Source organism: Apis dorsata, unplaced genomic scaffold (assembly GCF_000469605.1).
Source record: "Apis dorsata unplaced genomic scaffold, Apis dorsata 1.3 scaffold_397, whole genome shotgun sequence".
In the NCBI taxonomy this organism is placed as follows: Eukaryota; Metazoa; Arthropoda; class Insecta; order Hymenoptera; family Apidae; genus Apis; species Apis dorsata.
Genome location: NW_006263656.1, coordinates 39419 through 56250, shown reverse-complemented (window position 1 = coordinate 56250; position 16832 = coordinate 39419). Strand labels below are relative to the sequence as shown.

At 34.3% G+C, this 16832-nt stretch overlaps 1 protein-coding gene across 1 annotated transcript in view; it reads right to left on the bottom strand.

Annotated features, from left to right (window-relative positions):
• Positions 1-16832, bottom strand: part of LOC102681294 (trichohyalin) — a 185047-nt gene that overhangs the window by 161327 nt on the left and 6888 nt on the right. The window contains exon 2 of the mRNA XM_031512191.1: positions 3616-3834. Within this exon, the coding sequence (XP_031368051.1) occupies positions 3616-3660 (45 nt within the window). The 5' untranslated portion in view covers positions 3661-3834. The remainder of the gene's footprint in view (positions 1-3615; positions 3835-16832) is intronic.

Genomic DNA, 16832 nt, shown 5'->3' with positions numbered 1-16832 from the left:
TAAACGAGAAGAGTTGCGTATATCTTTTTTTTTTTTTTTTTTGCATCGATTCGAATGATGGGTTGTTAACAGTTTTCAATAGCGTAACTGGACCGAAATATCACTCATCTCTAAATGCATTTCGATATTTGAATACGAGGTTTTAATTGCAACGCCGACAACAATTCGATACTTCGCAATTTGTTGCGAAAAAAAAAAAATTGCGATCTATATCTATCCGATCACTTTTCCCATGTGTTTGGAATACATTTTTTCCCCTGTTGAAATCGTAGCTTTCGAATTGTTGTTTGGAAAGGATGATAGGTATTCCATTTCTGGATGGAATATTTACTATATTTATTCGTGAGTTAAAAGTTTGGCAAATATTAATAGATACCACACTATTATTTCGATATTTTTATAAACAGACAAGTTAAATATTAACTCAATCGTATCGAAATTGATCGATTGAAAATATTATATCAAATATATATTCATTTCCACGAACAATAATCGCATTATATAGATCCAATTATCTTAATAATCGAATGTGTCGAAGAAGAAGATGCGAAGACAAGATCCGTTGACTATTTCGATCTTCCACGAAACATCCGTCGTTAGTACGCGGAAAGAGGCTCGTCTATGGGGATAATAGGGGATGCCGGGTTCCGTGGCGCGAAGGATCGCGACAAAGATGAAGAGAAGGGCGTCAGGGTTTAAAGGAAAGCTTGACTGCCGAACGACTAATAAGATTACCTTCCGCCTAATCATTCTCGCTTCCGTGAACGCCATCCGACGAATCCCTCTCCATCTCTCCTTCTCTCCCTTTCTATCCCTCTCTCTCTCTCTCTCTCTCTGCCTTCTCCACCCTTCTCCACTCCACACCCCTCGATCCAGGCCCGCCGCCATGCTTGTATTCGCGACGGATAATTTTCCAAGGCGACACCTAATTATCGGGAAATTCCGCGGCAACGTTGTCTAAGGGTTTCCGCGTAAACGCACGTTTTCGAGATAGACAGTCGGATAAGTGGAGGGATAAACGGATGGATTAACCGGAAACCCGGAAGAGGTTTTCGCGACACGATGGAACTTTTGTACAGATACGGATAAGTGTGAGAGTCTTTCTGTAGATGGGAGGATGATGGTTATGGTTCCGCGGATAGAGAAAGTCGAGGCTTGTTGCCGATCAATTTTCCGTGAAATTCCTTTTACTTGGGAAGGAACATCGTCTGGTTTCGAAACGTGTTGTAGATTTTTTTGTGTTTTTCTTTTATTTTTATTATTTCTTTTTAAATAGGTCTATTCAAGGAATATTTACACGTATGAGTTAGATATTTTTCAATTGATTATTAAGCTTACATTTCTGATAATTTGGAAAATTATTAGACCATTTCTTATTTTCTTTGTTTTATATATATTGTAAATTGAGCAATCTGAATTTTAAATTTTGTGTTCCAAGCTATCGGCTCCAGAAATTGAATTGAATTCTTTGAACGCGAGTTTTAAAACTTGTTTTTACAGGTTTTTTTAAAGTGTTACACTACAGCCGTTGAATATTCGAAAGAAAATTTTTTAAAAACTATCATACGTTTCATTTTCTTTCAATTTTTGTTTCCTATCGATTGAATATTTTAATTTTGAACTTTCTATTCCAATAATTACTTCAATATTCCATGCATTTTCTAAATTATTTCCGAAACTATCCAACGTGACCACTTTTTCAAAAATGTCTATTGCATATATTTTCTATCGAATATATTTCAAACTTTCTATTTCCAATAATAATCAACTTTAAAATTCCATACATTTTAAAAACTATTCTATTTCGAACTATGAGCATATTTTTCATTATGAATTGAATATTTTAATTTCAATAAATAATTATCCTTAAAACTATTCCAATCATATCGTAAAGACTAAACATTTTTTTCTTAACTCTTAAATTCATAAGCCGTATATATTTTGCTGGTAACTTGTTGTATTGGTAACTTGTTGTATTGCGTTGGTAATTTTTTATAGCTATATAGGACACACGTGTACCGTTAGAATCGAGAGGGTTGAATGACCTGGCCATTTATCAATCACTACACCTATGATTCCTGTAGACATTACAGACTTCGAAATTGTCTTCATTGTCTCGATATGGCGGCGTGAGGTTTACGATCTTTCATCTATAGATCATAGTTCACCGTACCTGTTGATTGTCTACTAAATAAATCTATTTGTCAGTTTTATAGCTTTCTCAAGATTGAATATTCTCCGATGATTGATACTTGTCCAGCAATAACTTTTTATAAACTAAAATAATATTATACAATTTCAATCAATATCAACTTTTTCAATATTTTCATCTATACATTTCAAATAATTATCAAGAGAAAAAAAAAATACAAGAAAGAGACATCTTTCCATCCGTAAAATTTTTCAAAAACGTTGAAACGTTCAAGAAGGAGCCTTCAGAAAATAAATGAAAATGATTTCCAATAGCATAGATTGATATCAAATTTCTTCTTTCGACAGAGGATAGAAAGAGAGAGATAAAGGAACAAGACACGCGAAAAACTAAGATCTCGAAGAGGAAGTAAGGGAAAAATAGCACGCCATTACAGCAACGATAAGTAATATTCGCGAAAAACGTTCCAGATGGCGCGCCGGAGTTTTCTAAATTCAATATCCATGGTAAACTTTCACGTCCCACAATTTTATCACGTACCAAGTATCCCTGGACAATGAGATAGCACCTTATCACGTGATGTATAGACCCAAGAAAAAACTTGGCAAACGGTTAAGAAGAGGCGGATAATGTCGTGAATTTCATACGCGTGTATACATAAGAGAAAATCCATTTTTCATTACATCACGTGTACCGACCAAATAATCGAGATATCTTGGTGTTTACACGGCGATGGTGGGTGACAAGGCTTGATGGAAAATTCGTTGAACGAAAGGAGAAAATTCCTTGTGATCTCATCAAAACGATTCGTGTTGGAAATTAGGGAAAGCGGAATCGAGAAGAGAATTTCTTTTCATAATCAATTAACAATTAATTTAATTAATTTATGTATAAATATTGATAGATTTTTACCGATTGTTTCGTGAATGAATGTATAATTTATTTTTGATATTCGTTTTAAATTTTATATTAAGTTTCTATTGCGTTATTGTTAACTAATTATTAAAAGGAAGGCAAGTATGACGTGGAAAATCGAAATTACATATTCCCAACAAAACTGCAGACACCAAGAGTTTAAAATTAAGAATTCACATTTGCGATCCCGCATACCTCGCGAGAAATCAACCGTTCCACATTATAAACAGCACATTAATTATAGACCATCATCCTCATTCCGTTCACCTGACCATCTCTTCCCTTTACTTTTCATCTCTTTTATCGAATTCCCCGCTTTTTCCACGGAATAAAATCGCCGACACTATCGCCTAATTATGCAATTAACGAACCGCAACATCGCTCCACCGATTAATTTTATCGAAAGTGTAACAGAACTTTCCCCTTTTCCCTGTCAATTTTTACCAATTCCATCTTTCCATAAAGCGAAACTAATTTAAATAACGATTTTAACCGCGAATATCATCATCGATCCTATATCCATACCAGATCGGTCCTTGATTGCTTACCTTGTAGATCTCATCTACGAGCCTAGTGAGTTCTTCGGTCTCCATGGTAATACTCCTTCGATGTCTGAAAGCTGCACTTTAACCGACTTCACGAGATGCTCATATTTTTTCGTCCTTCCGAAAACCGGATCTCACGTAGCCGTTCCACTTTCGCGAGGTCGGTCGATCGTACGGGATCGGAAACCGATAAATTCCCTTCTAATTCGTCTCTGGCCGGACCTGGAATAAAAAAAAAAAAGAAAAAAATAGGGAGGGAAAAAGAAGAAAATGAGAAATTATAATAATAATGAAAAAAAAAAAAAGAGAAAAGAAAAAAAATTAACAGAATGATTTTAATGCGCGTCGTTCATTGGTCATTATCTAAGTTGAAAATCTGAAGAAGGGGAGGGAGATTTTAAATTCGATTCTTCAACTCGAGTTTTGCATTTTTGAAATTGGAAATCGACGGAAGGGATGATAGTTTCGAGTTGGATGAAACTATTGGATTGTAATAGGGGGGTTGAAGGTTCGTTATTCGAACATAATGCTGGATACGCTGTTCGAATGTTACGTTATCCAAGCGTTCTCCTATACTGAACTGATGTTTGCTTCATTAGGTTAAATATAGATGTTGTTATACGTGTTAACACCTCGCCCGAAATGGAATTAAAGAGGGGGGTTTGCGATACTGCTTGTCGGAATAGAATATATTAGAGAAATAATGGTGAATATTGTGCAAGAAACGATAGAAATAGGTTTTCCAAGGTTTTTTTCAAAACAAACTTTATCTAAAAAGTAATAATTTTAATCTAGATGATTTTCTTTCGTCATATTTTTATCATCGAATTTTAAATTTCTTTTTTAATAAAATTACAATATATATTTTCAAATATATAATAGCCAAATTTATATATCATTTGTTTCATTAGTATTTACACGTTATAAAAGTTATATTTATAAATAAAATCTATTTTATTACCAAACATTTTCTTCTTTTCAACTCGATAGAATTAATTAATTTATTTACACGATTTACACCATTCCTTTTCCCGTATTCTCTATATCCAATAAAATCACAATTTCAAGAATACAATTTCAAGCTCTAAAGAAAAGAGCGCGAGAATGAAAAAATGGATTTGGCTCTCGGGTATATATCTCTTCTCTCGAATCGTGCGTTTTCAACTCGTAAAAAAAAAAAAAAAAGAAAAAAGAAAAATTCCGCCAGTCGTTTCTACTCATCACTCGGCTTCATTACGACAATGTCGAACAATGATGGCGCAATAGAAATTTGAATTTAAGTTACAGTAGGTTCGGGGCATTATGCAAATTCGCGAAAATCTGTAAATTATTAAAGCAGCGAGTCCTGGATACCTGGTCCCCGGTTCAACAAGATCCTCTGTATTCAAATTAATATAAAGAGGCTTAACAAAGTCGAAACAGTTGCCAAGCATGCTAATGCATCACGCTGATACAGCGCTAAGTGAATTTAACTGCTATCTCGCCGGTCGAAGTTTCCTTTACGGGCAACGAAATTGAACGAATTATCTTCTGGGCCGGGTGGTTAGAGGCTGGTGGTGGCCTCAGGTGCAATAATTCACGAGTAACAGGCGCATTTAGAATAACAATTTACAAAATCTTGAGCGGTGGGTTCAACAACGTTGCTTTTATGTTAATGTTCACGCATTAAAATTCTCATCGCGCGATAACCAAAAGACTCGCAGCATCTCCTCACTGCTTAATGAAAACGATCATGCCACTTCTCCTGTCGCGAGCTTCGTTCCTTTACCAACGAATAACAACTCGAATCTCGTTTTTTTTTTTTTTAAAATTTCGAAAAAGATAATCAATATTATCGTCGTCCAATTTTTTCGTTGTTTTGATGGATAAAAGAGAAATTATTTTAATAATTTGGTTAAAAACAATTTTATAAATTTTCAATCGTCGATTATTAGACAGATGAATGAACTATAAATTATATTAATTCAATAATTTGATCGATCAGCAATGATAAATAAATTCACGAGAAAATATTTTATCTAATCTCGATTTTCTCGATCGAAGGAAAGAAACGATTAAATCTTCTCAATTACTGGAAAAAAGAAAAAGAATATGTCAAACTTGCACTTGAACATGGCAGAAATCTGTAAACTTTTCCATTCGAGAAAGCATGCTCAGGCTTAGCCTGCAACCTAACCGCTGCGGCTAGCATTACTCACAGCTGGAAGGAGAGGTCACGTTTTCCAGGGTACTTTCATCCCGCAAGGACACCCGGTATACGTGTCTGCGTGTGTACGTAAACAAGTGGAGGGAGATCAGGGCGGAAAAAGCGGCATAACTTGGCCGTTTTATTTCTCGACACGGAGCGTGTGGCCAAGCGTGTGTCCACATAAGCGCACGCTTAAGGTGTCACGGATCGTCGATCGAGAGTAACTCGCTCAGGTTTTCAACCTGATTCGAGAGCAGTCCCAGCAAATCGAGAAATCGTGAAAGCACGACACGGCCATGCAGTAATTGAGAAGATTTAATCGTTTCTTTCCTTTTTTTGTTTCTTTCCTCTGATCGAGAGAATCGAGATTAAATAGAATTTTGTTTTTATTTAGATTTCGAGCGGAATAGAGTTGACGTTTCTTTTGGTTACGTCCTTGGTTGAAACGATATCCTGTAGTTTATCTTACAAGTTAATCAGTGGATATATTTTGTTATCTATTGGCGAGCCACGAGAGGGATTATTGAAAATATACTGATAAGGTTGTTCAAGAAATAAACACTTTTCCTACTTTTTCTATCTTCTAAATTGGCCACTTAATCTGTAGATGTTACTTGATCAAAATAAATAGATAAACACACGTGTAAAAGTATCGTTAAATTTAAATATTACGTCTTACAAATGAAAATCTTTGTTTGACTCGATAACAGCCTACTTCTCGAATCATTGTCCGCGAAAAACGCGGAAGAAAGAAAAGATTTCTGGACGAACGGTTCTGAGGCAAGCAAATCTCCTTTCTCTTCTTATTTTACAATAATTTATCGATGCGTTGGAGAAGAAGTTAACTACGATATCGTAATATTGAAAGAGTATTGCAAGTGCACCGCGATTAATTTTTCGCATCGACGTTGTGAATTATGATACCGGGAAAGAATGGATCGATTAGTTAAAAAGCTTGACTTAGTAGGGCATGAAGGAAACATATTGCAGTCGAAGCTATCTCTACCTCTATAGCCTCGAGTTTATTAAATTAATCTCTTCTATCTTTGTCAAGATGTTAATTAAAATATTTTTTTTTTTTAATTTGTTTTCTTTCTATTCCAACTTCTTTATCTTTCATTACTTCGTTCGATTGGAATTTATAATATTGAAATATCGATTAATGTTAACACTTAAAAATTGAAATTCAATAGAATATATTATACAAAACAATCGTATATTATGTATTTATGAAAAATATTGAAACTATTAAATATATATATATAAGAAGGGTATTTTTAAATTTTCATAGTAATTTTTACATGTAATTTCAATATTTTTTTATAAACAAATTTCGATTGATTCAAACTGACTCGAATATTCTACAAAAATAAAATTTATAGAGATATATATTTTTATATTTAAAATTGAATATATCACGATAGACTTAACTGACTTGATCTATATATAATTGATCTATATAGAATTAATCTATTGAACTTTAAATCATCTCATTATCAGATATACAAAGATATAACATTGTTGAATACATATCATAATCGAGTACTACAATATTAGTATCAGATATACTAATACTTTAGCTCTGAAATATGATATGGATATAATCAATTAATCAAACACGATAAGATATTATAATAAAATAAATAGATTAATTAAAATTAATTAAAATACCGATATATTGATTTATCTACACGTGTTTTCGCAAAATCTGATATCAAGAAAAAAAAAATAGAAGTTATTTATATTAGTTACGATGAAAGCAGAGAAACTCAATCGTCCTGTTTGAAAATATATCGCAATCGCATGATTCCACGTTACTGCAAAGTGAATTTTACAGTAACTTTCCAAATGTGACGATACCCTCTAAAAGCTTTCAGGTGAATTAAATTCTCTCGAAACGTTTACGATAAAATGTTTCCCTTTAATCTCTCTAATCACATGTGCTAGGCTTGTTCCACGCATGCTACAAACTTTGGGAATTTCATTCGATACATTCGTTCGCCTGATATTTTTCTCATACGAGGAGGGTATCGATAAACTTGAAATATTTCGTTTCAGAACTGATCTCCGAAGGAAGGATCCCGTAAATTTTGTATTGCAATCGGATAATTCGGCATAAAATATAATTAATGATTTCATTCGATCGTCATTTCTTGAAAATTAATTCCTCGATTGTCAGAATTAATTATGGAAAGGATAATTGAACGAACGAAATTGTAAATTATATTAAAAATAATAATCTTCTCTTTTTTTTGTCTTTTCGTTTTGTTTTCTCAATTTTTATTATTATTAACATTCTTAATTGAAAATGAACGAATTACTTGGAAAAGATGAATTTAAAAAATATGAAGGATATGATATGAACGTATATATAATTTAAAATATTTTTTTTCTTCCTGTTTCAAAAAATAAAAAATATTATTAATACAAATTACTTTACTTTAATTCATTATATACACTGATATTCATTTATAAATAACAAGTGTGTCCATGATTTTATGCAAATAATGAATTTCAATAATCAAAGTTAACGAATTTTGTATTTTGTAGCCCAATAGATAATTAATTATAAAATAGCAATTCTGTAAATTGATTTCTAATGATCATTATAATAATTTAATTAGTAATGTAATTACTAATTAATTTACAAATTATTAATTAATAATATATATATATATATACGTTTATTATCATTCTTTCGAATCATTAATACGTTTATGCGACATTCGGATTAAATAATAAATAAATAATACGATAATACGATCCATTAAATATTACACAAAATTTATCAATACATTCATTATCCTTGAGTGAATTAATGGCTAAGTTTCAAAAAAAGAAGGAAAAAAAAAAAAAAAAGAAAACTAAAGATTTACAACCAAGCAATGAATCTTTGCAGCTTTATAGTTAGCCAGTCCCATAAATCCACCAACATTGTTCTCCGCATTTAAATCATGGATCCTTACGGAACGGAAATTGGAGATATAAACGGATACGGAATAGAATCTAAGAAATTGAAGAAGTTTTCAAGCAGAGGGGATTGAAGTTTGCTTATCGATTAACCAGAATGCAACAAAGTCACGCGTCACTAGGAGAAAATCGAAGAAAATCGAAGAACGTCTATCGTATTCCTCTTGGAAACCACTTTAACGGTCTAAGATTTTCAACAAACTTAATCCAAACTTTTTTCAGATACACGTGCATATTCTGGGATAATATGGAGAGGGAGATCAATAATTCACTATCGTTGTGCATTTAATATAATTATTTTGGACACATTGATTTTTATAAAGATAAAATTGCTATTTCGATATTTTTTAAAATAAATATTTGTAATCGAATACCTAGTTTATTTATAAATCTGCGGTATCGAATTTTGATAACGCGGAACACATTTGTACGAATTCTAACACGGTTTTTTATACCATGGAACCAGTTAATCCTGTTATTCGAGGATTGTCCGCATATTGATAGGGTAGAAAGGAGAAAAATCATCGAAATTCAAACCTGTGACCATGGAAAATAAATTTTATATCGTTTTATTATTTCTCGTAAATATAGATTTTGTAATCAAATTAGAAAAAGAAATTAACTTGTCATAAATAATCGGAATATTATACGTGATTCTCTCGATGCTTAATCGTTCTACAAATATCTAAATTCCAAATGTAAAATAATAAATATTTGAATTATTATTCCTCTCTACCAAATAATCCCACGATATTTAAAGTTCTTCTAAATCAACTTCACGCATTTTTCACCATCCGTACATCAAACATTTGAAAAAGAAAAATATTTTCCAAATGTAACCGCATTTAACTTTGATCACCATTCTCTTTTGCATCGAAAAGTTGACGAGAAAATATAATATATATATATGTATATTATTTTATCGAAGCGGTCGACAACCTGTATCTTCTCGAATCAACGCTCTGCTCTCACTTTTCCAGAAACATTCCCCGCCTTTCTTGATGAATTTCTCTTCTCGCCTCTTTCATAATGTTAAATAACCGATATCTCTTTCTCTCTCTCTAGTCTCGAATAGTCGGCAACAAGAATGCAACAGCGAGAGGAGAGCGTATACAAGCGAAATACGCTTGGAAATAGTGGCAAAAGCTTCTAACCTATCGTGACGAACAGCTGCTCGAAAACGAATTAACCGTTCGTGCGGTGGCCGTGCGGATTCGAGCGTGTAATTTTATGGAAATGAATGAATCAAACGTTGCTGTCCTTTTACTGCCTCGGTCCTGCCCATTTTTATTCCGCCGTCCGATAGACCGGCTGCGGCGGAAATGCATTCTTTCACGGTTTATTGGCCATCGAGAATTATTCCATTGATTTTTCCAATCGAATCGGTTACAAAAACTTGTATAATTATTGAAATTTTGAAAGTTACATTTTTCTTTTATTTAACCGTGATTCGAAACGCCTACAAATGATGAATTTAATTCTCTGTACCATATATTACACCATATATACGATTCGACATTGCATCTAAGATATAACTTTATATTTGTCAAAACTTTCGCCAAGATTTCTTTTTTCAAATCCCATCAAACATCCAACAAGAAATTACACGTTTTAATAATATTTTTGAAAACACAGAGGGAACACGTCTGTTCATTTTCGTCGTATCTCTATCGTAATTTATTATTAACGCGTATGCAATGAATGATTTGCAATCGAGTGAACAGAATCGACAATAAAAATTGGAATGGCTCTGCGCGAATCGAAAGAAATATCCAATAGTTTCGCGTGCTTGGAAAATCCATAGAAATTCGCGAGTTTTATGACTTAATTGGAACGAGTGAAAGGAATTATGCAATGGCCGCGATTTCTTGTGTAGGTATATACGTAATATACATACAGAAACGGCGTGGAGATCGTGGAGACAATACGAGGAATTTCTGCGCGTCGTAGAATCGAAATGACATCAACCGCATCTGTATCCTTTACATTCCATGGGCTTGTAATTCCTGCGGCATTTATAGAATGTAAACCTGTTGGTCGAGCAACGTGCACCTGTGTGAGCGTTTCCCTACGCACGATATATATTCGTTCGTAAATAACCGGATGTTTTGGTCGATTAATAATAATCGAAGAATCTTATTAAATTGGGTAAATTAATAATACCCATAATTAGATTATTTGTTACGATTATTTAATGATTACTTATCAATATGGTAACATTAAAATCAATTCTTTTCACTGAATTGTTCAATCGAAAAGAAATTACATTTACGATAAGTACAATTTTGATGTTACATAACATTTCAATTAATCAAATTATCTTTCCTACGTGTTAATTTCCACAGTTAAGAAATGAAAGAAATTTTTCGAATATCAGAATGATCGACAGCTATAAAGGATATATTTCTTTTATCGCGTATTTTTTTCAAACCTCTCGCATCTATGGACGACATATCTCGTGACGCAATGTCATTCATACCACGCTCCAGACGAGATATCGCACGTGTGTCTTTTTTATTAAAACACGCGATATATCGTCCATAGATAGATTCGTCCATAAAAAAAAATCATTCCTCAAATAAGGAAGGGGTTAACGACTTATATCACGTATTTCGAAAAAAAGAAAAAATTGTTTAGCTTTCCATTTTACACACAAAACAACATTCACTTGTTTATGCATGTTATATCGTAAATTAAACACGCGAGATATCTCGTCCAAAGCGGAGCATCGAGTCGTGAGATATCTCGTTCATAGCGTTGCATGAACGACATTGCGCCGTGAGATATCTCTACCGCCAATGTAAAAAGGGGTTGGAAATCAATTTTACCCTGCTATAATATTCTGTAAAATATATTCGAACGATATTTTTGAAGTGCATAATTGTATGGATTAAAAAAAATAAAATTATTTTTTCAATCTATTATTTGCGGAATTTATTATTAAAAGAAATGCCGAAAAAGAATAAAGGAAATGTATGTTTGTGTGAAATTTTTCTTGTATACGTATATACGTGTAACATTTAACGCATATTAGATAAACAACAGTTCAAATTATGATAAGCCTTGTATATCTGCGACGTCCAAAAAAACATGCCATTTTTCAGTCCACTGAATCATCATTTTATGACGATATTTAAAATCCAAATTTGCCAAATTTGTCGCTAAAAATTTTCGTTCGAAGCTTCATTCAAATTCCTTATTTTTTTTTTTTTTAAATTTAACAGAATCGATTAATTTCTTATTCAAATCTTTAAATACGTATCGAAATTATATGATAAAATTTAAAATCTCTCTTTCACGATTTATCTAAAATAAAATTTTAAATCCGATATAAATCGCATCCAAATTAAGCATCTCATCACCGCTTCGAATCCTTCATTTAAAATTCTCCGATTAAATTACATCGTCTGAAATACAAGCAATCGATCGCAGCCTTATTTAAAATAATCTGAATCTGGTAATTAAATCGTTAAACATCGTTCGAAATGGAAGCGAGGATTCTACACGATTTCGATCAGTAGCATACACCTGTAAAATAATCGAGAAACACGCGTGAACGAGCGGAGCATCGCAAACTTGGGGAGAAAAATCGAAATTTTCACGGACGAGTTGAGTTACACGGAGCAACGTGGCGCTTGAAGGGGATTGAATGGGGGACTCGGGCGAAAAAACTTGGGCGGAAAAATGAAATTAGCGGGGATCGTTCGAAAAACGTTCTCGAAACTGGCTGGATTGTTTGCATGAATTTTTCGATAGGTACGCATAGAGCGGCATAACGCGGCAAATTAACGAACGGAAGAGAAAACTGTTTTCCGTTGATTGAAGGATACAAAATAAAATGTCGGGAAATCCAACGGCGAGTTGAACGAGTCGAAAACGAGGCACAGGGAATAATCCATTTGCCTCGTGTTCCGAAATTAATTATACATCGGATGAATTCGAAGAATATCCGCGAAAAGTTCGATATTTAAAACTTGGCGCAAAAGTGGGGAAAAAAAAAAAAAAAGAAAAGAAAAGAAAAGGAAAATATGAAAAATTATGCGTAGAAATTTACACCATATATAATACTTCTAATTTATATCGAGGAGAGATATTACGTATGTACAATTTTAATTGCGTTTAGAAGAAATTATGAACAAACAACTTTGATTTATTCTTGTTTAAGTGATACTTAGATACTGAATTTATTATATAATTTACATGCTAATCAATTAGCCTCAAGTATTATTTAACACTTTCGCATAATCTAGAAAACTAGACACTATAAAAATGAAATATAGAACCGGATTGGAAAGTCTTGATCAAAAAAAATAAAGGAAAAAAAAGAAATCCATACACGACCAAAGCATTCAAAAGATTAAAATATTGTGATAAAATATTAATAAAATATTGCACGAAATTTCGTCATCATCATAAATTCCTGGTTACAAATAAAATTACTAATGTATTCGTATTTTATCCGTAATTCGATAACACATCGACACTTATAGCTTCAAATAAAATAGAGAATATCCATAATATGAAAGCAGGGGACACGTGTTCGATCATACAATAAAAAAAATCCCGGGTTTTAGGGAATTAAACATTTCGGGAAAGAATCCCGTCGAATCTCCGCCGAGAAGACACATGGCCACGTTAATAAATACCGATACCAATTTGCCTAAGGTCCTGGAGGATGAGGGAAGAGGGATGTCCAATAAATTTCGCAGCGGGGAAAACCGATTTCCGTGCTCGCTTCTCTACCCCGGTGATACTTTCCGCGGGAGAAGCAAGATAAAACGCTTCTTTTTTCCGTGAGAAAGACTGTAGTAGCTGCTGGAATTCAGGACAAATTCCTGATCTGGCAGTGGTTCTTTTGCCAGCCTCCGCTTCTCCTCCGTCAAGGTACCGTGGAAAATGTATAGAAAGTGGGGAAAAAAAGAAAGGGAAGGAGGGAAGGGGAGAAAAAAGGAAAACAAGAGGATGAAATAAAATTAAAGAAAGTCACCGATGACCGGTGACTTTTTATCGGGTAAATGTTGGATCAGAGTGAGAGAAAGAGAGACAGAGAGGGGGGAGAGAGAGAGAGAGAGAGAGAAGAATGGCGGAGGAAAAAAATGTGAAAGGTGCGCCAGGCGGAGAATTATCGGGATTTGTTCGTGAGGTCGCATTCAAATCGGGCCGACGTTGGAATGTCGTCCTGCCTCTTCTGTCGTAACAGTTATAAAACGGTCCTGATATCCTGCAGGCAGTAACGCACATGGCTGCGTGTGCGCACGATCACACGTCTGTGCACCTGTGCAATTGTGGGCGTAGCGAGGTTCAACGGGTTCGCGAGGAACCTTCGATAATAACGATCGATCGCCGATTATGGGAAGGGTGGAGGGCTCGACAATGGCGAGATTTTTCGTGTTTTGGATTATTCTTTGTCTCCTTGCGCCCGCTACGGGTAATTAGGATAATTCTTTCGCCACGTGGAGAACGAAATAAGGGTGGTAGAGGGACGAGTAGATTCGCCTGTGTGAGCGTTAGGGTGTGTTCAAGTATTATAGTTATTTGAACTTTTTTTTTATTATTCAGAAATTTTTCTATGACGTTTCGTTTTTTATCGATGGATTTGTTAAATTGCTAGATCAACAATTGATAGATTTGTAAAATTGTTCTTCTCCTTTGACAATCTAGATCAATTATCGAATCTCACACGGAACTTAATACTTGATACTATATAAGATATATATATTTTTTTCTCTCTCTCTCTCACACACACAGTTAAACTTATCCGAAACGTCTAACGATTACAAGTCTGGAAAAAGCAACTGCGCACCGCAATTTGAAACTTCAAACTTTGAAGTTTCCCTTGTCGATCGCGGTATATACAAAGGCAGAAAATGTAAAAAAAGAAAAAAAGAAAAGAAAAAAAAAGAAAAATGGAAAAATCAAACTCGGCGCGCGTGTAATAAATTACAAAGTTCTGGCATTGTCTGTGCACGGGAGAGGGAAAGGAAGGAAACGGTTTCACGAGAGGAAAAGTTGGGTGATATGCGGGACAAAAGAATGTTGTCGACCGCAGTCAATGCCTTGTCTCTCTGTACTCGAATAAGGATCGATAACGTGGTTTCATTTAAAGGGTGCATTATCATTCGCTCCACAGGATGAAAAAGCGTGGCGAATAATCTCGCGAGGTTCGGGAAGGGAAGAAACGGGAGGGAAATCGAGGAAAATAACACTGAAAAGGGAGTGGAAACAACAACAGGAGGGTGAACTGCAACAAAGAGTTGTTAAAACAATAAAGTTACGTGATTCTTGTCATGGAATCGCTGTTTATTGTTCGGTTGTTTCAATATCGACGGGAGGGGAGGGGAAGGAGGGAAGAAAAAGGGACGGCCATTATCGTCGTGAAGGAAGGTGATCGTGAAATCGAAGCTCAGAGGCGGGGAAAATATACGATATGTGACAATTATGCCTGATTATGAATTATTATCCAGATATGAAATCGGTGCGAATTAACTCTCGAAAATTTCTGATCAAAGTAACGTATGCATTTGCCGATTGTTTATCGCTTGTGCGTTCAATACTAGGATCTTGGACATTTCGTTTCTACGTATATACATGAAATGCACATATAGAATACAATAAATCGCGTTTTAAACGCGTTGCGATTTCACAGAAATTACAAAGAAATTATAATATCACAGATCAGAAATGTACGGAATGACTAATTAATCTAATTGTCGATGATTGATCGAAATGGAATAATACATTCCCAAATAATACGTTCCTAATTGGAAAAATAGAAGGAAAATCTAAATGGTAATAATTGAAAATTATAAAATGCAAAAAATCAAAAATCATTGGGCGCAAAGTGAGCGGGAAGAAAGAAAAATGAAAACGCAGAAGCGGTAATGCAAGTTGTGGAATGCAAGAATAATTAGTTGCGGCGTTAATTCGGCCGAATGGCCGTAAAACTAGGAGGAGGCTAGGTGCAAAGTTTCGCAGTGTTCCAAACTCAGGTGGAACAATTCGTGGTCGTTAACCGGAAAAGAAGTTTTCCGCGCGCTTATTTCCTTCGCGCAAATATTTTTGTTCTTCGTCAGCTCGTACAGCACGCTTTTCCACGCAACGGCCACCGCGTGTATGCATTTTCCCTGGCATTGTGCCGCAATGAAACGAAGGAACTGAACGTTAAGTGGCGAGCGTTGTAAAGTTCCGCGAAAGCTTTTAATTAGGATTACGCATTATCTCAAGCTCCCTCGTTGTGCGAGTAGCTATTTCAATTATACCGCCGAACAGCTCCATGGAAATGAAACTGTTTCGAGTTAATTTCGGATACGCGGGCAATTACGATCTGAATTATTTCTACTTTTCGTTCGAACGTTACACGTGTCGTTTATTTCTTTCATCTTCCCCCTCCCCTTTCTCTCTCGTTTTGTTTTTAACGAACGAATTCCGTGTTCGAAAAATTATGAAAGATATTCAAAAATATGGAACTCTCATATTTTTCCCCGTTCCCGTGAAATTGCTAGTTAATTATCTCTGAAATTCAAACTGCAGCAAGAAGTGTCTGTCGCTGCGTCTTTCTCTGTTTTTCCTTTCCTCGTGAATATAAATACATCTGCCCGAAAAAGTGGAGGAATATTGGTGATACGAGTGAGAGATAGAGAGAAAGACTAGGCAAAATTGAAAAGTTCATTGAAACGCGGAAAATATTAACTCAAAAAAAAAAAAAAAAAAAAAAGAATAATCTTGTCTGAAGTAAATTTAATTTAATTTGTACATGCCGAGTTAGATTATAAAATAAGAATCTTAACGTTAAAACTTAATTAAAATCCCTTCCTCGTTCTTATTTATATATTGTATTCATTTATCGAAAAGGGGAAATAAGTCTCACTACAATCTCACTAAAAATAAGCGTATAATGATTTTATCTTTACACGTATACGCGTAATCTTGAAGATACGATTAAAAAAGGAAATGAATGTTGAAGTTTCTAAACTAGTTTTCTCTAAATACGATCTAGGATAACTTTCCATCGGCTTATACACTCCTATAAATTTTTGTTCCCACCGCGAATGCAGATTTTCCG